Below are 23,851 nucleotides of genomic sequence, written 5' to 3' on the forward strand. Positions count from 1 at the left end.
GGTAATTTGATTTACTAAGAAAAAGAAACTATTCAAAGTTGAACAAGTACTTACCTCCTTGTTAAATCATGAATTAATTGTGGCTAATCACAACTTTTGGTACATTTTCACTGATCACCTCCAAGCCTGATTACCTCCACGCCTGATCAATCAACAAATCACTTGAAACAGAATCTGTCCCAACAAAATCAAGTTGCACAAAAGATCTAAAAAAGCTGCAACAAAATGACACGATCCAAAGAAATTCCAGAACAAAGTAATTGACATCTCTCGGTGGGTTACAAAAGCCATTTCTAAAGCTTTGGGATTCCAGCGAACCATCAGGAGAGCCATTATCCTCACATGGAGAAAACCAGGAACAGTGGTGAACCTTCCTAGGAGCGGCCAGCCTATGAAGATTACCCCAATAAAACAGCAAGTACTCATCCAGGAGGCCACAAAGGCACAATTTTTAAAGAACTGCAAGCCACCCATGTCTCAGTTAAGGTCAGTGTTCAGGACATAACAATAAGGAAGAGACTGGGCAAAAAATGGCATCCATGGCAGAGCTCTAAGGCGAAAACCAATACTGACCAAAAAGAACATAAAGGCTTATCTTACTGTTGCAAAAAACATCTGAATGACTCCAAAGACTTTTGGGAGAACATTATATGGATTGACGAGATGAAAGTTGATCTTTTTGGAAGGTGTGTGTCATCTGACATAACTGTAGCACAGGATTTCAGAAAATGAACATCATACCAGCAGTCAAACATGGTGGTAGTAGTAGTGATTGCCTTGGGCTGTTTTGCTTCTTCAGGACCTGGACAACTTGCTGTGATGATGGAACCATGAATTCGACTCTTTAACAGAAAATCCTCAAGGGGAATATTCAGCCATCAGTTTGTGACCTCAAGCTGAAGCACACTTCGGTTCTGCAGCAGGATGTCAATCCAAAACACACCAGCAAGTCAACTTCTGAATGGCTTAAAAAACAAAATGAAGCTTTTGAAGTGGTCCAGTCAAAGTCCAGACTTGAATCAGACTGAAATGCAGTGGCATGACCTTTAAAAGGCCGTGCATGCTCGAAACCCCTCCATTTTTACTGATTTCAAACAATTCTGCAAGGAAGAGTTGGGCCAAATTATCGCCACAGAGATGTGAAAGACTCATTGCCAGTAATAGAAAACACTTGATTGAAATTGTTCCTGCTGAAGATGGCCCAAACAGTTAATAGGTTTAGGGGGGCATTAAATTTTCACACAGGGCAAAGAAACTTTGAAGATTTCTTTTTCTTTAAAAAATGAAATCATTTAAAAACAGCATTTTAAGGTCACTTGGGTTACATTTGTCTGACATTTATGTTTGCTTGATGAACTGTGTTCTCGTCTATAATAGAACTCCACAAACATTGCAACGTGCATATCATAAGCCACAGATACCAGAGCCTTCGATGAAAACAAAAGCAAACGGGCGAAGGACTGTTAGCAAAACAGCAGCAAAGTCACCGGACTGGCAGATTTACAGTACACAGTAATCACAGTTCAGTTCTTGCAGTTACAGTGCATCACATCACTTTTTTTTTTCATGATGAGCATAGTGCAGTTACTCACCTGCACATCTTTGGTTAAGTTAACATTGCTGGCTATTCGACTATTACTGTAATTTCTCATGTATGATACGCTCGAGTATAATGCAAACCCCCAAAGTCGACCCCCCAAATCAGGAAGTCTTATACCTATGTACTATACTAATGACTTTCTCACCTTTCATATTTTCATATGCTTAAAGTTAGTGATCATCCACATTTGCTAATTTTTTCATATATATATATATATAATGCATGTACTGAATCAGTTATTCATAATAGTTAAATTGAATCCTACATATTGTATTCAATGTTGTGTCAGTGGTGCACCCAAGTGACATAAATGTGATACTGCAATTTAAATGTAGGCAATCTCACCAGCAACAAATCATTGACACTAACCACTTACTTGCTAATGCCTAGATCGGACTACAGGATTTTAGCCTTGTTTTTGACAAAGTATGATAATAGACAGCCATTTTGACAGACTTTGAGATATACAGTGGGGCAAAAAAGTATTGAATCAAACACCGATTGTGCAAGTTCTCCCACTTAAAAAGATGAGAGAGCCCTGTAATTTTCTTTGTAGGTATACCTAGACAAAATAATGCTCACATTTTAATCGAGTGGCGATTCCAAAACTTCACAAAGAAAGTAAAATGAATGTTGAATCCGAGCTCCGTGAAATTGATTATTTTGCCACAACCACGGACTTGTGGTCGAGCCGGACAACTGAACCGTACATCAGTCTATCAGTCCATTTTATAAATACGAACTTCGAACTCAAGACCCAATGTCTACAGAAGTCCTTTTTTCCCGGGGATCATCAGAATCATCTTTATTTGCCAAGTATGTCCAAAAACACACAAGGAATTTGTCTCCGGTAGTTGGAGACAACAGACAGTCAATTCATAGAGAACACTTTGGAGACAGAAAGACATTGACAAAAAAAAAAACAGTCACTGAGCAGTAAAGGGTTGCTAGTTATCTGGTAATGCCGGTACCTTTTTTTTTTTTTTTTTTTGGACAATTGTGCAAAAAGATGCAGAGTCCTCTAGCACTTGGAGCAGTTCCAATGACTAATATTGCAATAGTCCGGTGCAATGACCATTGTGCAAAGGGCGCCGAGACTTCAAGGTGTGTATGCGGTTTAAAGTGACGAGTAGTGCGATCATCTGGGACAATGTTGGTTGTGCAAATGTTGCAGATACTACTCAATCAGTGTGCAAATGGGGCAGATGCTACTCTGGCATGAGTGGCCAGTATATGCAAATAGTGCAGCATGGCGAGACAACTACAGTGATTGCACGAGCAATGTGTAACTGGCCCCACAGAAATGTGACAACGAACTCAAGTTAAAAAATTGCTAGCATGTTGTAATGGAATTGTAGGTTAGGTGTTTAGGTGTTAGGTGTTTGACCATAGTGGAGAGAATATAGCTCATGAGAGATTCATTAGCGGACTGGGATTTGAAGGAGTACCAACAGGTTTGCATGACCACCGATAACACATCCAACATGATCAAGGCGTTGGAGGTGAATGGCTGGACTCGAGTTCAGTGCTTTGGACACAGGCTACACCTCGTGATAGGTACGTTTTGCTGTGTTTATTTCAATAACTTTGTTTAGAAGAAAGAGAAAGGGTGGGTGTGTGACATCTCTGTCTTGTATGTGCATATGTGTTTGTGTGTATGTGTGTGAGTGAGAAAGCGCGAGTGTGAGATGAAAACAAATCTGCTTTAATGTGGTTATTTATCTGTGTTGTAATATATTTATGTTTTATATTGTACCTCTATTTCTCTAGATAATGCAGTGAAAGGTGAATATTTGTTTGTATTGATGACTGTCAGTAAGTTCTAATTTAAAAACTGCACTTTACACATTCGTTTGCATTTATTGCTGACTTTGTGAATGTTCACTGTCAGTATGTTCAACTTAAAAAACTGCACATTCCACATCCTTTTGAATTGATATTTTTCTTTTTCTAAGAAAAATCTTAGTTTTTCACTGAACACATAGTAATATCGTTATCGTATCGTTATCGAGATATCTGGCATGAATATCGAGATATGTAATGTCTATATCGCCCAGCCCTATAGTTCATATTGGAATGGATGTTTGTCATTTAAAGAAAATACATGCACTAGCATACTGTATTTCGAAGTGTATGATTTATTTTTATTTTCCTATACCCATGTATAATGCCCAGTATTGATGTTTGACAATTTTTGAGGGGTAAAAACAGCACATTATACATGAGAAATTCCAGTATGTGACACCCAATGACTCACATAAGGACAAATAGGCTGTTTTATTTTGCAGACACAGAAAACTGAGAAATTTCAACTCACACATTTAGTAAATTACAAAGTCGCTTAGTAATACAGTGAAAATGAACGGCATGCCACTGATTAACACACAAGCCACAGCGAGAGTTTCATATGATAAATTCACAAATACCAACCTAGCCCGATGTACAGTATAGCAAATGCGCACACTCATAACAATATGGAACAACATGGAAATTGTTGGGCCAACAATATGGAACAAATGCAAGTAAAGAGCAACATTTAGCTTGATTTTATGTAGTTATTTTGTAGTTAAAGGAGCACCGCAAAGAATTCTGAGAAACAGCAGCAAGCACCATGATATGGAATATTAAATAGGCTCTAAGCAGATATGCGTGTTTTGTTTATAAATAAATTAAATAGGTGTGAATGTGTGCGCGAATGGTTGTTTGTTTATGTGTGCTGCAATTGGCTAGCGACCAGTTCAGGGTGTACCCCGCCTCTCGCCTGAAGATTGCTGGGATAGGCTCCAGCACGCCCACAACCCTAGTGAGGATAAGCGGAGCGGAAGATGAATGAATGAACGAATGTTTGAAGTACGGAATTGTTGAGATTTAGCTTTAGCATCTTTTTCACCATTTGAATGTTGCTGATTATGTGGGGGGGGGGGGGGCTAAAAAAACAGCCCGTGATGCATATACTTTCTCGTGCGAGTTGTCTCGCCCACTATACAAGTTTATTTTGTTTGGTGATGCTGCTCAGTTGTGAGTTACCTGTGCTTAGCTTCCATAACAAGGCCCATTTAAAGCCCATCCAGGGTGCAGTTAGCAAGCTAACGATGGCTATACCCAGAAAATGTGTCTTCGCTGGATGCCTCAATTTACAGAACAGCTCGGTGATGTTTTTTTAAACTCCCAAAAAATTAGGAAATAAAAAAAGCAATGGATTGACTTTTTAAAGACATACGCAGATGGCGAGCTGAACATCAACACCACTAACTGACTCTGCAGTGCGCATTTTACAACAGATCATTTTGTAAACTTTCACCAGAGACAACATGGCTTCGTGGGTAACTTCATACTAGTGAATGGGATAGTGCCGACTTTCTACCAACCTGGACTTCTTTCTACCGTGCCGCTGTCGTCAGATGCCGTGTTCGGCTGTCACATTATGTCACCAACAACGAAGGTAAGTTGACTCGTGTGCTTATTTTTATGATAATAGTCCAAAAATAACCATTCAATTTTGAAGTGGAGCGCTGGACCAGCTCGATCCAGTCTTCACAAAGATCTTCAATAGATCTCTGGAAATGTGCAAAGTATCATCATGTTTCAAACGTGCCACCATCATTCCAGTCCCCAAGAAACGTAAAATCTCAGGTCTAAATTACTATAGGCCTGTCGCCTTGACATCTGTGGTCATGAAGTCTTTTGAACGTCTCGTGCTGGACCACCTCAAGAGCGTCACAGGTCCCCTGCTGGACCCCGTGCAGTTTGCCTACCGAGCGAACAGGTCTGCGGATGATGCAGTCAACATGGGACTGCACTTCATCCTAGAACACCTCGAACAGTGCAGGGACCTACGCAAGGATTCCTGTTCGTGGACTTCAGCTCAGCGTTCAACACCATCATCCCTGAACTCCTTTCACTCCAAGCTTCTCCAGCTCAGCGTCTCGCCTGCCATCTGCCAGTGGATTTACAGCTTCCTGACGGGCAGGACACAGCAGGTGAGGCTGAGAGAGACCACCTCATCCACATGCAGCATTAGCAATGGGGCGCCTCAAGGTTGTGTCCTCTCTCCGCTGCTCTTCTCTCTCTTCACGAACGACTGCACCTCAACACACCCGGCTGTCAAACCCCTGAAGTTTAGCAGATGACACCACTGTCATCAACCTCATCAAGGACGATGACAAGTCTGCATATCGACAGGAAGTGGAGCTGGCTGGAGCTGTGGTGCGGCCGACACAACCTGGAGCTGAACACGCTCAAGACTGTAGAGATGATCGTGGACTTCAGGAGGCTGAGCTGCACCTCACGCTATCCAGCTGCCTTGTGTCAACCGTCGAGACCTTCAAGTTCCTGGGAATTACAGTCTCTCAGGACCTGAAGTGGGCGATCAACATCAACTCCGTCCTCAAAAGGGCCAAGCAGAGGATGTACTTCCTGCAGCTTCTGAGAAAGCACGGCCTGCCACAGGAGCTGCTGAGGCAGTTCTACACAGCGGTCATCGACTCAGTCCTGTGTTCTTCCATCAGAGTGTGGTTTGGTGCTGCTACAAAAAAGGACAAACTCAGACTGCAACGGACAATCAAAACCACTGAAACGATTGTCGGTACCCCTTTATTCACCCTTGCGGACTTGCACGCTGCCAGAACTAAGACAAGAGCGTGCAAAATCCTCACGGACCTTCCACATCTCGGTCACCTGCTCTTCCAGGTCCTTCTCTCAGGCAGGTGCTATGCAATGCAAACTAGATATAGCAGACATTCCAACAGCTTCTTCCCTCTTGCAATCAACTTCTTAGACACCTAACCTACAATTCCATTGCAATATGCTGGGAATTTTTTGTCTTTTTGTGTTGAGTTTGTTGTCACATTTCTGTCGGGCCAATTATATATTACTCGTGCACTCACTGTCGTCGTCTCGCCACGCTGCACTATTTGTTGTTGACCAAAACTGGCCACTCATGCCAGAGTAGCATCTGCCCCATTTGCGCACTGATTGAGAAGTATCTGCAACATTTGCAATATCGAAATTGTCCCAGATTATTGCACTACTCGTCACTTTAAACTGCATACACTACTTGAAGTCTCGGCACCCTTTGCACAATGGTCATTGCACCGGACTATTTCTATATTAGTCATTCGAACTGCTCTAAGCGCTAGAGGACTCTGCATCTTTTTGCACAATTGTCAATAAATAAAAATAAATAAAAATTTGTACCGGCATTACCAGATAACTAGCAACCCTTTATTGCTCAGTGACTGTTTTTCTCAATGTCTTTATGTCTCAAAAGTGTTCTCTGTCCATTGATTGTCTGTTGTCGTACTAGAGCGGCTCCAACTACCGGAGACAAATTCCTTGTGTGTTTTTTGGACATATTGGCAAATAAAGATGATTCTGATTCTGGTAATGTGTGATCTATGGAGTACTTTGAACTGGATTAGCTGTAAATTACTATTTTTTGGTCATTAAGAATGTGTTTCTACAGAGTTGTGCAGAGTAATCAATGTCAGTAGACACTGAGGGGTCTTTTTCCCACTTTACGACTGGTAAGTGTATTAAATTAGTACTTGAGATTAAGTTTTTTGTTTTGGGGAAGTAGTTCGACTATTTTCTGAACAAAAACGGGTAGTTCTTGCATGTGTTGAGTCTTTTGAGGATTGGTGTTCTCACTTTATAGTATCGAAGGAAGCGACCATCTCTAATTTGAAATTGTCGGAATAAGATATCACGTGACGTGAACACATCATTTTTTAATAAGTGATGTAGGCGGTCAATGCCATTTTGTTCTAATATGCTACAGTAAAGTGGTATTTTGTTAATCTCAAAATCGGGATTGTGCCAGATTGGGGAGGAATGATATGGTGCTAACTGAGATTGCGTGGTTTCTAGATTTTTCCACCAAGCCGAAAATGGCAGCAATAATCGGATTCTTAAAACAATTGTGGCGTTTGAGACTTGTGTTGATAAATGGGAGGTCTGAAAGTTTGGTGCTATTGCAGTCTATCTGTTCTAGCTAAGATTGCTGTTCAACATGAGGATGTAACCATTTAATGAGGTACTGTATTTGGCTCGCTATGTAATAGTGTTTGAAATTGGGTGCGTCAAGTCCCCCTTCTGCTTTACCTTTCTGAAGGGTAGCTCGGCTGATTAAATTGTTTTTATTTTTAGAGTAAAATTTTAAAATGGCAGAGTCGAGAATTTGGAACAATTCTAATGTGGGTTTGAGTGGGATCATTGAAAATAAATAATTTTTTTGGTAGCGTTTTCATTTTTACTGTAGCTATATGCCTTAAAAGTGAGATATCTATAGTTTGAGTTTGAGTGAGGCGCATTTTCCTTGTTGCCGGTAATTTTTCATTAGAGTATATAAGAGTTTGTGTAGCTCATTGATTTCGCGTGGAAACTGGTCATTCATCCCAAACTGTGTACCCTTCAGCTCCCGTCATTTTGACCATACAAAGACTTTCTGCTGGAAATGTTCGGATTTGGCGGTAATTGGACGGGTATGACTCGCGGTCCTCCTAGACTGTACTCGTTGGAAGGTGATGCTAGCGAGTGTATCCTTGGAGATTTTCAGCCCTGTCGACATGAAGTTTTTAAATTGAGCCTCTGAATTATCAGGTGTACTCTTGGAAATGCCGGAAAAAATGAGGTTATTCCGCATGCTTCTTGACTGTAAGTCCAGCATTGCGTCTTTGATTTTTGTGTATTTTTTCTTAAAAATTTCTAACGCCCCCAGTAGGTATATAGTTCCGGTATGTGCATCGGTTTGGCTAAGGACCCCCGAAGAGACACGCTTACGAAGCAGAGTTTAAACTGCAAGCTCTCAGTTACGCGGAGGAACATGGGAATTGAGCAGCCGCGAGAGAATTCAAGATCAACGAATCCATGGTTCGCAAGTGGAGGAAGCAGGAAAACGAGCTTCACCAAGTCAAGAAGACGAAGCTGAGTTTCCGCGAAAACGAGGCGAGGTGGCCCGAGATGGAAGACCAACTCGAGCAATGGATTAATGAGCAAAGAACACCCGGTAGAAGCGTCTCTACACTCACCATTCGACTGAGTGCAATAACTCAGAACATCATTCAGGGAGGCTTGACGAAGGAACTCCAACCGCTGGGTGTAAACAGGGCGGTCAAAGTTAAGTTGTGAGCGGCATGGGAGCCATGGATGATAGAGGGCAAATACAGCTTTACTAAGACTAGGAGGCAGCACCGGGCGAGTTACACCACAATTTGTGAATGGATTGAGGATGCTTGGGCTAACGTGTCTGCTTGCACTGTTGTTCGAGCTTTCGTAAAAGCCGGCATCATTTCTGAGGAGCCGCACGGCAACGAGACTGACTCCGACGAGTACGAGAGGGAACATGGCGTGTTTGATTGAGAACTTGCCCAGCTGTTCATTTCAGATACAGAAGATGAGGACTTTAATGAATTTGTGGATGAGGATTGATCAAAAAATAACATGAGTACATTGTTAAATACTTCAATAAAGTACAACCGAACTCAGTTTTGCTCCCGCTGCCTTTTTAAAAACATTGTTTTAGCGTGGATGCACGCTACCGTATGTTTTAAGCTAGGGTATGTTTTACCGTGCCTGCGCCCAATAATACGGTGCGCCTTATGTATGTGTTAATTACAGAAATAGACCCCGTAACTGAGACTGCACCTTTGAATATGGTGCGGCTTATGGTCGTGAAAATACAGTACTTAGCAATTTGTTTTATTCATTCAAAATTTGGTAGGCTTGTTTCCATGACTCTTCTCTGGGGTGTGTCAAATTTACATGCCATTTTTTTGGCCTGCTTAGTGCCACTTTAAAATCGGCTGGATGATCAGAAAGAAATAAGCCTGATCAATAAAGAGTAAAAAAAAAAAAAAAAAAAACTGGAATCAGAAAAGGGGCAAATACTTTTTCAATGCACTGTAGATACAAATCCCTCCATGCTTTTGCCCAATCATACATAACCGACATCTGCCAGTCCTTTCCTCGAAGTTTCAGTCAGGCCTGCTCTCAATCCCTAACTGCAGAAAAATTGGTTTTATTTTTTTCAAGTGTTTCTGGTGGCATGGTGACCAACTGGTTAGCACATTTGTTAGCACAGTTCTTGGTACCCGGGTTCAAATCTGGCCTCGGCTGTGTGGAGTTTGCATGTTCTCCCCGTGCTTGTGTCCGGTTTCCTACCACATCCCAAAAAACATGCATGGTAGGTTAATTGAAGACTCTAAATTGCCCATCGGTGTGAATGTGAGTGCGAATGGTTGGCGACCAGTTCAGGGTGTACCCGGCCTCTCGCCTAAAGTGACTTGAGATAGGCGCAAGCACACCCGCAACCCTGGTGGCATGGAAAATGTATGGATGTATGGATAAAGTGTTTTCAATTATTGTGTGGCTTTCGGGAAGAATAAAGGAAGATGAAGAGCTAATACAAGAACTAAGAAACATGAGAATGTGGATAGAAAAAACAAACTCAAGAGGAGAAACGAGAAAAATGCATATCTGGTATCAATGTTGCAGCGGTGGCAGTTTCTCTTTCAACACTCTTTAGCCACCCCAGATGGGGTCTCTGTTTGTTTTTATTAGTGTGTGTCTGGGCAGGGGGCAGAGTGCAGACCACACACGACCACTAAATCACGTGTTTTTTGTTTTGTTTTGTTTGGCTACCATTGCTCTAAGTACATGGGCGTTGCATCCTTGTATGACACTACTCTTTTACTCAATATAATCGCTCAAAGGAAAATTCAACTTTTACTCTGCTGTACGTGTTTCCACACCGCATGCAGGTGTGCAAGGAGAGATGTCAGAATGAAAGGGGCGCACAAACAATGCTGCACCTCTTGATCTAGTGTTGGAGGGGGGGCCTTGCAAAAGAGTAACGTGACAGCAGATGCAGACAAGCATCTCTACAACCTATTTCCCATTTTCTTTCATTTTTACACAGCGGGACATAAACCGTAACCCCTATTTCCAAAACCCAAGTGTTTACAGATGAGCTACTTCAATCCAGCTACTAGATACTCTAAGGCCTGCCTGCACACTGCAGTCAAACCAGATTGGACCGGCTCATCACAAAAAAAAAAAAAAAAAAAAAAAAAAAAAAAAAGGCCCTGCACACTGAGCGATTGGATATATGAACACGCTGAACAGCCAGCCTGTATAGGCGTTTGATGCTGCACATACAGTATATTGTACTTAATCACAATAATAAACCATAAAAATATTGATTAATAGTTAAGCAGGTTGATAAAGACAGTGCAAGCGGGCGAGAATAAAAACGAGAGTGTGGAGATTTTAAAAGTGAGTCGTTCGCTCCGAGTCATTTGAATGTATCCATCGTGGTATGTACCGCGCGAGTACATTTTGGCCACAAGCGTTGCTTTTTTATCCACAGGCACATTAAAAATGATAAATATTGTTAAGTATTAATTTAAAACACAATATTTGAAACTTTTATATACTGTATGTATATGGGCTGGGGGCAGCACTGTGGCCGTTCTATCTCTCGCTCGCTTGAAACCTGGAAATGTATTTTTAGCATGAGTGGAAGCTGTGCATTTTGATTGGCTAGTTGATACATTCTGACAATGCGAGTGAAATTTCAAATCGCAGTTGCTACTGGTGCAACAGTGATTCAAAATTTGAATCGCGGCAAAACTAGTTGCCAATGCCACTCGTGGAAACATTTGCCAAACCTCGTACACTGCGTGACAGTTACAGTGGGTAGGGAAAGTATTCAGACGCCCTTAAATTTTTCACTCTTGGTTATCTTGCAGCCATTTGCTAAAATCATTGAAGTTCATTTTTTTCCCTCATTAATGTACACACAGCACCCCGTATTGACAGTAAGAAAAAAAAAACGGAATTGTTGAAATATTTGGCAGATTTATTAAAAAAGAAAAACTGAAATATCACACAGCCTATTTAATTCGGGTGCTCTCCAATTCTTCTGATCATCCTTGAGATGGTTCTACACATTCATTGGAGTCCAGCTGTGTTTGATTATACTGATCGGACTTGATTAGGGAAGCCACACACCTGTCTATATAAGACCTTACAGCTCACAGTGCATGTCAGAGCAAATGAGAATCACGAGGTCAAATGAACTGCCTGACGAGCTCAGAGACAGAATTGTGGCAAGGCACAGATCTGGCCAAGGTTACAAAAAGAAAAACATTCTGCTGCACTTAAGGTTCCTAAGAGAACAGTGGCTTCCATAATCCTTTCATGGAAGACGTTTGGGACAACCAGAACCCTTCCTAGAGCTGGCCGTCCGTCTCAAAGATGGTGAAAAATAAGATTCTCTGTTCTGATGGTCAACTTTTTTTAATTCTAAGCAGTATGTGTGGAGAAAACCAGGCACTGCTCATCACCTGTCCAATACAGTCCCAACAGTGAAGCTTAGTGGTGGGAGCATCATTCTGAGCCAATAGTGGTTACCTGCCCTGTAAATGTAAATTAAAACAAATAGATAGGGTTCCATCAAACCAAACTCTTATGAAGCGTTTGACAAATTAAACTGCACATTTTTGTCACTAATACCACAGCAATGATACATTTTTACAACTGGCGCTGCGAGATGAACCGAACACGGTTAAATCAGAGCGGCCACCCGGTGCAACCACAATGTTGTTTATGCAATCTCTTTAATGTATTGTAGTGGAGGTGGACGATCAACAATTTCTTTAATGCACACAGGATGTGTCAATGTTGGTCGTAAGCAAGTCAAAATAACAACAAGCTCAATTGTCTGCTCAACCTTCTGCTCCCAACACACGCACGCACACACAGACACACACACAGAGACACACACACACACATGCGCGCGGGCTCCCTCTTACCAAGTGCCAGCTCCATTGGCTTTCTCATCCCATCACAACCCAGGATTTAGTCTATTCATAGCCACACATACATAAATTATAGAACACTTAACACATCACCAAACTGCAGAGTTGCTACAGTAATTTTCACCTCCAAATTCTCAAATCCTGTGGCCCAGATTGAATCCTCGATTGTGCTGGCTTTGGCCCCTGGGCCGTACGTTTGACACCCCTTGCTAAAAAAAAGTACCCGCCGAACAAAGTGAATTAGGGCTAATCCCACTTCTACCCCTGAGCCCTTTCCCCTTCATCTTACCCCTTCCCCTTAGCCCTCTGTTTGGAAAGCCAAGATGAAGGGGTAAGATAAAGAAATTGGGACCCTCAACCCTGGCAACGGGCTGGCTATGTTGTAGGCAGAACGTGACAATTGTTTACATTTCCAAGATGCAATCTTGTGTCACATGAATTTTACTATTATAAATATATTTTTTATTTTAATTTGTCTGGCAGTTTCTAAAAGGTGACTGGTATTTTGAAAGTGCTTATAATAGATGTTGCCAACCACATGGTACGATGCATACATTTCTGTATTTTATCTACTCTCGAAACATGTTTATCGAAGGACCACATTTTAACAACCTGACTTTATGGCCTATCGTCAGCCAATAAATAACAGCAACAACCACCAGCACAAAAAACATAACTAAACATTTGTAAACAAACAAAAAAACTATCTCAAACAGAACAGAAAATTACTTTATTGTCACTGTCACAGGCAATGAAAGTCAAGGATCTCACAATTTGCAGCGTTGAGGTAAAACATGTACGCAATTATAAAAAAGAAGAAGAAAAAAATATATTTACAGAACATAGTTATTGACATGAGAGAATTTCCATCAACCCTTCCATTTTCCAGACCGCTTATCCTCACTCGGGTCACGGGCGTGCAGGAGCCTATCCCAGCTGTCTCTGGGTGAAAGGCAGGGTATACCCTGAACAGGTCTCCAGCCTATCGGAGGGCGCATATAAACAAACAACCATTCACACTCACACCTATGGGCAACTTAAGAGTCTTCAATTAACCTACCAATGCATGTTTTTGGGATGTGGGAGGAAAGCGGAGTACCTGGAGAAAACCCACACAGGCACGGGGAGAACATGCAAACCCCACACAAACGAGGCCGGATTTGAAACCGGGTTCTCAGAACTGTGAGGCAGATGTGTTAACCAGTCATCCACTGTGCCACTGGGAGAATTTCCATATTATGATATTGTCTAGTGTGACTATTTACATTCATACATATTGTATTTTTTTATTAATAAATGTAAAATATTTATAAGAAATAGGAAATGCATCAAATATATATATGTAATTGAAATAACAATATAACGTTAAGAACAAACAATTAATTGCAGTATGTACATTTTAGCTGGAAGGCTGGAAAAAACTCTTTTTTTGCCTCAGCCTCATGTTGTTTTTGCTTATCTTCCTCTAAAAGGAACTCTAGACATGCATTTTGTTTCCATTGTCATTTTGGCACTGGGCTTGTACTTCTGGAGTGTTGTGTGCTGTTGTAAAAGACAGCTGTCTTGTCACGCCCTGTGGAGGAAATGGTGTCCGGTTATATATTACGTTGACCTCATGTGTGTTTAGTAAACCCTATGTCAGACAAGGAAATTCACAGGGCATTACAGCTAACATCTTCACGACGATGAAATATTGCATTACATGAGTGTTCATAGGGTGCAGCTTAACTATACGCAAAGCGAATGTCACATTGTACTCAGAAGCGACAAGTAGTGACGCTACATTAGTTACGTAGCTTCTGAATGTGACTTAGCTGTTTAATAATTGTCTAATCGTTCATAAAATGCAGTACATTGTAGAAAAGTCCGTTTAATGTGAATTTGCCACTCTAGTCTGACAGTAGACTAGCGATGTGCAAGCTCAATATAACGCGACGTTTACCAACCATTCAAAACATGGCTGTCATTAGTATGACTATCAATAATTATGGTTACTTACATTTATGTATTTTCTTGTCCGTTCCACCGTCTTGCAAGCTCTTGGTCATTCAGCGGGGGCAGAGTCCTCTATCACTTGCTTTCAAGTGAGCTCCTGGACCAAACTTGGTTTCAAGGGCTACACACTCCTTAGCCCTTCCACGAAGAATTGGGATACCCCTTCGTTCTAGCGCACATGCAAAACCCAGGGCTAAGGGGCTATAGGATTGAGATTGTCCCTTAGTCTGAAGAATTCAAAAATAAGAATCATAAAAAAAAATCATACCATGATTCAACAAAATTTAAGAACAAATGAGAAACAAAGTGATTGAAATCTATCAGTCTGGCAAAGGTTACAAAGCCATTTTCACGGCTTTGGGACGCTGGCAAAACCGTCCGTGGGAGAGTTCTGAGGTGAAAAAGCACCACTGACCCAAAAAAAACAAAACCAAAAAAACACTTGAAAGACTTATCATGAGTTATCACAAATGCTTGATTTGAGTTATTGTTGCCAAGGGTTGTTAGTTGTTGAACCTAACCAGTTAGTTGTTGAACCTAACCAGTTGTTAGGTTCAGGGGGGAATAAGTTTGTCACATAGCACATAGAGCCAGATAGGTTTGGATCCCCCCCCCAATTATTAAATTAAATAATCATTGAGAAACAAAATTTTCTTAGGTTGTCTTTGTGAGGCATTAAAACGAGTTTGATGATCTGAAACAATTACTGTAATTGTGATAAATATGTAAAATCAGTAGGAGGGCACTTTTTCACAGCACTGTACATCTTTTCACTGTTTCCACCTTGGGAGTCTGTCCATTAATAGGAAGCACCATCACTTCTAACAACTATACCATTGTGATACATTCTTAAATTGTTTCTATTTCTTAAAGTTTGATTATCTGTGTACAGCACTTTGTTTTCAGTTGTGGTTGTATTTAAAGTAATTTATAAAGAAAGCTGAATTCAGTTCAGGTAAACAATTTAGACTGAGGAACCCTGTTACCCCGAACCAAAACTCCAAGTGATACATCTGTAAATAATAAGAATCATTTTATAAACAATTCTTTTTTTCTTGAGCAGCATTCCTCCACCCCATCTTCAATTCTACATACCATGTTTATTCTTTGTCTTCCTCCTATCCTGCTCTTCTCTCTGACGGTCCTCCTGGGTGCAGGGCCGACCCTCCTGATCTCGCGGAACAATACGCCCATGGAAAGGGCACTAAAAGACAGTGTATTGAGGGAATGATCAGAAGCAGATTAGCAATAACTCATTAAAAACATACCAGTATGAGCTCTGACTCTGGCTAATTGACTCATCTAGAAATAAATATCATTCAACATTTCAGATTTACTAAATCATGATTGTGAGATAAAGTAAAAATACATTCATTATTTTAATCTCTCGCCTCACAGAAACCGCTACAGCACAGACATTAAACATCAACAGATTGGAGCCAAATCATGTGAAGTCATACATTTATGTATGAGCTATTGTGGTTAAATGTTAAATGGGTGGGGTGTGGGGGCAGGAGGATAACGCAATGACAATGTATCCTGGAGAAACTGGTTATGTTATTATACTTCTGTTGCAATCATAGTCGATTCATAACAAATACCACGTATGAACTTGAATTTAATCAGGCGGCCGATCATCCAACCTCACATCTTAAGACACGAGTGAGAAGAGGGGTTGAGCTGTAAACTGATCACAAGAAGGAAGTCGGACAGAAGATTTGGCAGACTGCCATCTGTTAGATCTGTGAGAGTGCTCAAAAATACATGTGCTGAAGAGGTTACAATTCACCCAAAAACACATTGGGTTGTTAAAAAAAAATGGTGCAATATTTCGTTGACTGATGAAAACAACTTTGTTATTTTTTGGTTTAGAACCATTTGTCAGATGACTTCCAAAAGATTGAATTGAATTAAAATCACTGCTACACTGTGGAGACAGTGACGCATGGTGGCAAACGCATCAAGATATTAGTTTTTCCTCATACTATTTATCGCACACTAGCAATCATAGATCCGTCTGAATACTTGACGAGGTCATGGTGCCTTATGCAGAAGAGAAATTGCCCTTGAAGTGACTTTTTCAAGAAGAAAATTACCCCAAAACACACTAAAAAGCAAGGAGCATCTTGACCTGTTGGTCAAAGCCCAGATTTGAATCCCAAAGAAAAATTGTGGTGTGACATAGAAAAATGCTATTTCTAAAGCGAAACCAAGAAACAGAAATTGTGGAATATAGTCTTCTCATCCTGGGCTGGAATACCAGTTCACAGGTGTCAGAAGTTGTTCGACTCCACGCACAAAAGATGTGAAGAAACTAGTTTTTCGAAAAGGTATTACGTCAGTGATTTACAATCTTGCAGTGACAAGTATTATGTCAGTGGTTCTACATCTGGCAGCTTCTTACCAATGCATTTGAATGTATTGAAATAAAGGTATTACTGTATAATGACTGAGTTTTGCGCCCTTTTTCAAACACATTCATCACTCTAAAAACAACGTGAAAAGATACAGTGGCTAAAGCAAAAGCAAAAACAGGTTTGCAGGAGTTTGGCAAGACCATGGAGCATGAATTTCAGGGGGCCTTGTCTAGAGGTACCTTGACTAACAGTGAGAGCATAAATATGATGATCACAAATGAGAAAGTAATTCAGTCGTGGGAGAAATGCTTTGAGGAGCTCATCAATCCCACTGTGAAAGCTTATGTGGATGACAAAATTTTAGGAATTTGAGGCCGAGTTTGCCAAGATAGTCAAAAGTGGAACACATTCGCCTCAAGGCTCTGGATGTTGTTCAACATAGTATGGAAGTCAGGTACAGTACCTCTGGGCTGGCATCTGGGGTGGTGATCTTTGTAAAGAAGGGGGTTCAGAGTGTCTTCCAACGACAGAGGGATCACACTCACCCATCATGGCTGGCAAATTAGTGATTTGGTAGCTATATTTAATGACTTTTTGTTCACTCAAGCGACTACTTAAAAAAAAAAAAACAAAAAAACAAAAAAAAAAAAAAAGCGACGAGTGAGTTTGATTCCAATCATACATCCGTCTTGCTTTTCCACATTAGGGTCACGGCTCTGGTGGAGCCTATCCCAGCTAACTTTGGGCAAGAGGGGAGTACGCGCTAGACTGGTTGCCAGCCAATTGCAGGGCGCATATTGTACACAGAAACATAATCAAACAATCATTCACACTTCCATTGACATCTAAGGACAATTTAGAGTCTACAGTTAACATGTTAGGTTAATATCATTGTTTTAGGAATGTGGGAGGAAGCTGAAGGTCCTAAAGAAAACCTATGCAAGCGTGGGGAGAACAAGCAAACGCCACACAATAAGGCAGGAGCCTGGATTTAAACCAACCTCACCGTGCTGCTAACAAAAAAATCGACACATGAGCGCAATCACTTTTACACTGTTTTCCTTTAGACAAGAAAGGAGCCCGGTTGAGCCCAATCACAACCCATCGTGCAAAACATTGGTGATATAGTGCTGTGACTGAGTGATTTACTTATTTATATGTTGTAAAAGCAGGGATTTATTGACATGTTGAAACTTTTGATCCAAGGCCAATGCTTCCAAATAGCAAATATTTTGTCAAGGTCCCCTTACCTCACTTGACCAACTCAACATGAGAAAAATGACTTGATTTAAAAGTTTGTTTTGTATCAGGAAAAACAAAGCAAATTCTACAACGAAAACACAAAAGCAGCTCTGGCTGTGAATAATTGCATTGTCATTTGCTTTGCTAAGCAATGGGGGAAATTTTGTATTTATATTATTATTTATTGTTATCGAAATCAGATTTTATTTTGGGCGGCATGATGGACAACTGGTTAGAACATTCGCCTCACAATTCAGAGGTGTTAGGGTTAAAACCAGGCTCCCTGTGTGGAGTTTGCATGTTCTCCCTGTACCTGCATGGGTTTTCTTCTGGTACTCCAGTTTCCTCCCATATTCCAAAAACATGCATGGTCGGTAACTGAAGACTAAACTGTTCGTAGGTGTGAATGTGAGTGTGAATGGTTGTTTGTCTATATGTCCCCTGCGATTGGGTGGTGACCAGTACAGGGCGTACCTCACCCTCTTTCCCATAGTCAGTTGAGATAGGCTCCAGCACAGCCACGACACTAGTGAGGATAAGTGGTACAGAGAATGGATGGATGATTTTATTTTAAGGTTATATCACCCAGCCCGACTCCTGCCTGTGATGGTGTAAGCATGACCGACCAGATAAAGGCTGGCATGGGTAACTACTGGTATGCTTTCCCCAACCCCATCACCCACAGTAGATCTGGAGGAGGTAATGGAAACCAGGGAGGACTGGGGCTCTGTGCTCAGATTGTACCCCTGCTATCCAAATAAGAGCAAGATAATGGATGTGTGGAATTTTTAAGTGCCAGGAATTCTATCAATAACACTGATTTATAAAATGCATAAATGTGGTGGAAAAACACTTCACTCCCTCCCGTTACCTTCAGTCGGTCCTGTCTCTTACACATCTTCCCATTGCCTAATGGTGCATTACAATAATGGCTGACAGGAATGAATTTTCCAGGGAAAGTGATGTATCTGCATGTGCTCTCAGCCATGAGCTCCTTGTTTTGCACCTCCTCATCCACCTCTGACGGAACCCAGAACTGATGCTGAGAGGACAATCTGAGAAAGAATCACATATGTAGATTTTTATGTAGATAAGAATTCTTTAGACATATCAGGCTAGTTTACATGTACCAGGTACAATACTTGGTGATCTTGCCGGCGTTAGGCTGCTCCTGGCCCCAGTAATAGAGATCCAAACCAAATGGAACCACTGGAGCCTTCAAAGCCGTTTGGTCTTTGTTGGACTGAGTTGAACTGGGTTCAGAAGAGCTACGTCAAAAATAAATTACAAATTTTTATTAAATTCTTAATCATACAAACTTTAACCCCTGAAATTCCCTGCTAGCTGTGTTTTTTGCATCGCCACATCACACAAAGAACCAAATAAACATGCATGCATGCAAGGGACGGATATCAAAGTAAGAAGTCTGCTCAAAGGTGTTGAAACCCTGAGTGATTTGAGCGTTTTGTGCCATTAGACTAGCATCTCTGTAACAACCAGCTCCAATTCAAACCTGCAATGATCTGCCATGATGATAAGCCACACTTAAAAGTTGTACATTTTCTCCAAAACGGACAGGGCGCCTTATAATGGGGCGCGCCTTATGTGTGCACCGAGTTCCAAAATCCATAAATGTTGTGTTATGAGCCCTCCGCTTGACTGACTGACTGACAGCGTGCGGACGTAAAGGGGGAAGCGTGTCGGCAGGAAATGCCGACACGCTGCTTATACAGAGGAAAAGCGGATGTGGCTGAGGACAGCATGCGGACGTAAAGGGGGAAGGGTGCGCGTGTAGGAGGACCCTAAGGCACGCCTCCATTAGGTAGCGACGGTCAAGCCAGCCTCCACTCGTAAAGTAGCAATCAAGCCAGTCCGCCCCTAATTTTGTTCATAATAGGCATTAGGGTAATAAGTCGCCAACTCACGGCAAAAGCCACCTTCAAAATAAAAGCTTCCCACTAATACGAACGTCATTGCTCTTCGGTTAAGGAATGCAACCAGCAGGGTTAATTTGAATCTTGAGATGCATTAAAAAAATTTAGTTTATTAGTTTTCAGAGACTTTTATTTTGAAATACAATATCAGATCTTCATCAAACCTCTTCGAGTGGAGTCCTTGGTGGTCTGTCACACAGATCTCGACTTGTCTTGCGACACCAATGGAATTATGTTGGGGTGGCTTTGGCTCAGTAGGTAGAACAGGTTCGAATCCCTGCTACGACTGTCCGCATGTCAAAGTGTCCTTGGGCAATACACTGAACCCTAATTTGCTCCGGTCGGCCGCCTCAGGAATGGAGGTGCGGAACATGGTCCACTCGGCCTCGATGTCCCCCGCCTCCCCTGGGACATGAGCAAAGTTCTGTCGGAGGTGGGAGTTGAAACTCCTTCTGACAGGGGATACTGCCAGACGTTCACAGCTGACCCTCACAATACGTTTGGGGTGTTCCTCCCAATCACACCCTTCCAGGTCTCACTGTCATCACCCACGTGAGCATTGAAGTCCCCAAGCAGAACGATGGAATCCCCAGCAGGAGTGCTCTCCAGCACCCCTCCAAGGACTCCAAAAAGGGTGACTACTCTGAACTGGTACATAGGCACAAACAACAGTCAGGACCCGTCCCCCACCCGATGGCAGGAGGGAGGCTACCCTATCGTCCACTGGGGTGAACCCCAACGTACAGGCGCTGAGACGGGGGGGCAATAAGTATACCCACACCTGCTCGGTGCCTCTCACCGTGGGCAACTCCAGAGAGGAAGAGAGTCCAACCCCTCTCGAGAGGACTGGTACCAGATTCAGGAGGAGCAGTGTGGTTTTCGTCCTGGCCGTGGAACAGTTGACCAGCTCTACACCCTCGGCAGGGTGATGTTTTGTGGACTTGGAGAAGGCGTGCCCCTCGGGGGGTGCTTTGGGAGTATGGGGTACCGAACCCCCTGATATGGGCTGTTCGGTCCCTGTACGACCGGAGTCAGAGTTTGATCCGCATATCCGGCTGTAAGTCGGACTCATTTCCGGTGAGGGTTGGACTCCGCCAAGGCTGCCCTTTGTCACCGATTCTGTTCATAACATTTATGGACAGAATTTCTAGGCGCAGTCGAGGTCGTAGAGGGGGTCCGGTTTGGTGGTCTCAATATTGCATCTCTGCTTTTAGCAGATTATGTGGTTCTGTTGGCTTCATCAAGCCGTGATCTCCAACTCTCACTGGAGCAGTTCGGAGCAGAGTGTGAAGCGGCTGGGATGAGAATCATCACCTCCAAATCTGAGACCATGGTCCTCAGTTGGAAAAGGGTGGAGTGCGCTCTCCGGGTCGGAGATGAGATCCTGCCCCAAGTGGAGGAGTTCAAATATCTTGGGATTTTGTTCACGAGTGAGGGAAGAATGGACAGGGAGATCGACAGGCGGATCGGTGCATCGTTTGCAGTGATGCAGACTTTGTATCGGTCCGTTGTGGTGAAGAAGGAGCTAAGCCGAAAGGCAAAGCTCTCGATTTACCGGTCGATCTACGTTCCTACTCTCACCTATGGTCACGAGCTGTGGGTCATGACCGAAAGAACAAGATCCCGGATACGAGCGGGCTAAATGAGTTTCCTCCGCAGGGTGTCCAGGCTCTCCCTTAGCGATAGGGTGAGAAGCTCGGTCATCCGGGAGAGGCTCAGAGTAGAGCCGCTGCTCCTCCGCATTGAGAAGAGCCAGATGAGGTGACTAGGGCGTCTGTTTAGGATGCCTCGTGGACGCCTCCCTAGTGAAGTGTTCCAGGCACGTCCCACCGGGAGGACAACTCGGAGACGACCGAGGTCACGCTGGAGAGATTATGTCGCTCAGCTGGCCTGGGAACGCCTCGGGATCCCCTCGGAAGAACTGGAAAAAGTGGCTGGGGAGAGGGAAGTCTGGCCTTTCCTGCTGAAGCTGCTGCCCCCGCGACCCGACCTCGGATAAGCAGAGGAAAATGGATGGATGGATGGACTTTTTACCTTTTTATTAAAGTTCATTTATAAGTGTGTACTTTTGTACTTTAACCAAAGTTGTAAAGAATAGCAAAAAAAAAATGCTAGATGCAGCACGATGTTAGGTGCTGCTTTTTTTTCCAACAGCAGAAAAATAAGCAGCATCACACTGGTGAATAATTATTCCAACATGCTCACGGGCACTGTGTTGGTGATCCCTGAGGGAGAGGGTCAGCATGGCTATCTCGTGGTGAAAAGCTGAACTACACTCACACATTGTTTTCCGGAGGATTATTTTCATTTCTCTATGGGAAAATGTTTCACAGCTTTTGCAATAATATACGGATGCAAAACTGAATATTAATTATGTTTATGGATAGTTTTCCAAATAGGAATATTGGATTTTTCATTCATTGGACTATTATATCATCCATTTATTTTTTCATAGTACAAGGAGTCAATAATCGTACCTGATTCATGAATCACTCATGGACGTAGGCACAAATAACGACTGGGGAGATACAGTACACCCCAAGTCTGAGCACTGTCAACTTGATACCTTTTTACAAGGCTCAAATTAAGTGGTCTTGCATCACAGTTTGCAAGCATCGCAGTTTGCAAGTTAAATGTGCCTTTTGCGCGTCAAAAGAAAAGCAAAACTGCGAATCACAGTTTTACCAAGGGGACGGGGTGTACAGTGATGTGAAATGTGGCCCTTCTGAAATTCTTATAATTTTGCATAGTCTCCCCACTTTAAGATCACCAAACAAATGTAATTATCAGAATCAGAATCCTCTTTATTGCCAAGTATGTCAAAAACACAAGAATTTGTCTCCAGTAGTTGGAGCCACTCTAGTATGACAATAGACAACCATTTTGACCGTAAATACTTGAGACAAATCATTAAAACACACTGCGGGGAGTCACTTAACCTCGAGCAATTTAATGGCAAGAGGGAAGAAGCATGTCTGCTGGTTTTAGTTTGCATTCTTCAATAGCGCCTCCCTGAGGGAAGAAGCTGGAAGAGGTGGTGACCAGGATATTGAGGTTCCAAGAGGATTTTCGATGCTCTTGTGTGAGTTCTGGCAGCGTGCAAGTCCTCAAGGGAGGGTAGGGGGGTTCTGACGATTTTTACGGCAGTCCTAATTGTCCGTTGCAGTCACAGTTTGTCCATTTTGTGGCAGCACCAAACCAGACTTTGATGGAAGAACACAGGACTGATTTGATGACTGCTGTGTAGAACTGCCTCAACAGCTCATGTGGCAGGCCGTGCTTCCTCAGAAGCCGCAGGAAGTACATCCTCTGCTAGGCCTTTTTGAGGATGGAGTTGATGTTGATCTCCCACTTCAGGTCCTGAGAGACTGTAATTCCGAGGAACTTGAAGGTCTCGACGGTTGACACAGGGCAATTGGACAGCGTGAGGGGCAGCTGTGGCGAAGGATGGCTCTTGAAGTCCACGATCATCTCTACAGTCTTGAGCGTGTTCAGCTCCAGGTTGTGTCGGCCGCACCGCAGCTCCAGCCGCTCCATTTCCTGTCGATTCGCAGACTCATCACCGTCTTTGATGAAGCCGATGACTGTGATGTTGTTTGCAAACTTCAGGAGTTTGACAGCCGGGTGCGTTGAGATGCAGTCGTTCGTGTAGAGAGAGAAGAGCAGCGGAGAGATGCCACAACCTTGGGGCGCCCCAGTGCTGGTGGTGCGTGTAGATTAGGTGGTGTCCCCCAGCCTCACCTGCTGTGTCCTGCCCATCAGGAAGCTGTAAATCCACTGGCAGATGGCAGGCGAGACGCTGAGCTGGAGAAGCTTGGAGGAGAGGAGTTCCGGGATGATGGTTTTGAACGCAGAGTTTAAGTCCACAAACAGGATCCTCGCGTAGGTCCCCGCACCGTCAAG

General features: G+C 42.7%; 1 protein-coding gene across 1 annotated transcript in view; it reads right to left on the minus strand.

The window, feature by feature from the left end:
• The window catches only part of uvssa (UV-stimulated scaffold protein A), a 125,937-nt gene that overhangs the window by 1,065 nt on the left and 101,021 nt on the right, over positions 1–23,851 (minus strand). Inside the window, exons 12-14 of the mRNA XM_061685342.1 lie at positions 19,157–19,282; positions 18,886–19,069; positions 15,511–15,619 (exon numbers count right to left, since the gene is read on the minus strand). Of these exons, the coding sequence (XP_061541326.1) occupies positions 15,511–15,619; positions 18,886–19,069; positions 19,157–19,282 (419 nt within the window). The remainder of the gene's footprint in view (positions 1–15,510; positions 15,620–18,885; positions 19,070–19,156; positions 19,283–23,851) is intronic.

This window comes from Phycodurus eques, chromosome 9, assembly GCF_024500275.1.
Source record: "Phycodurus eques isolate BA_2022a chromosome 9, UOR_Pequ_1.1, whole genome shotgun sequence".
In the NCBI taxonomy this organism is placed as follows: domain Eukaryota; kingdom Metazoa; phylum Chordata; class Actinopteri; order Syngnathiformes; family Syngnathidae; genus Phycodurus; species Phycodurus eques.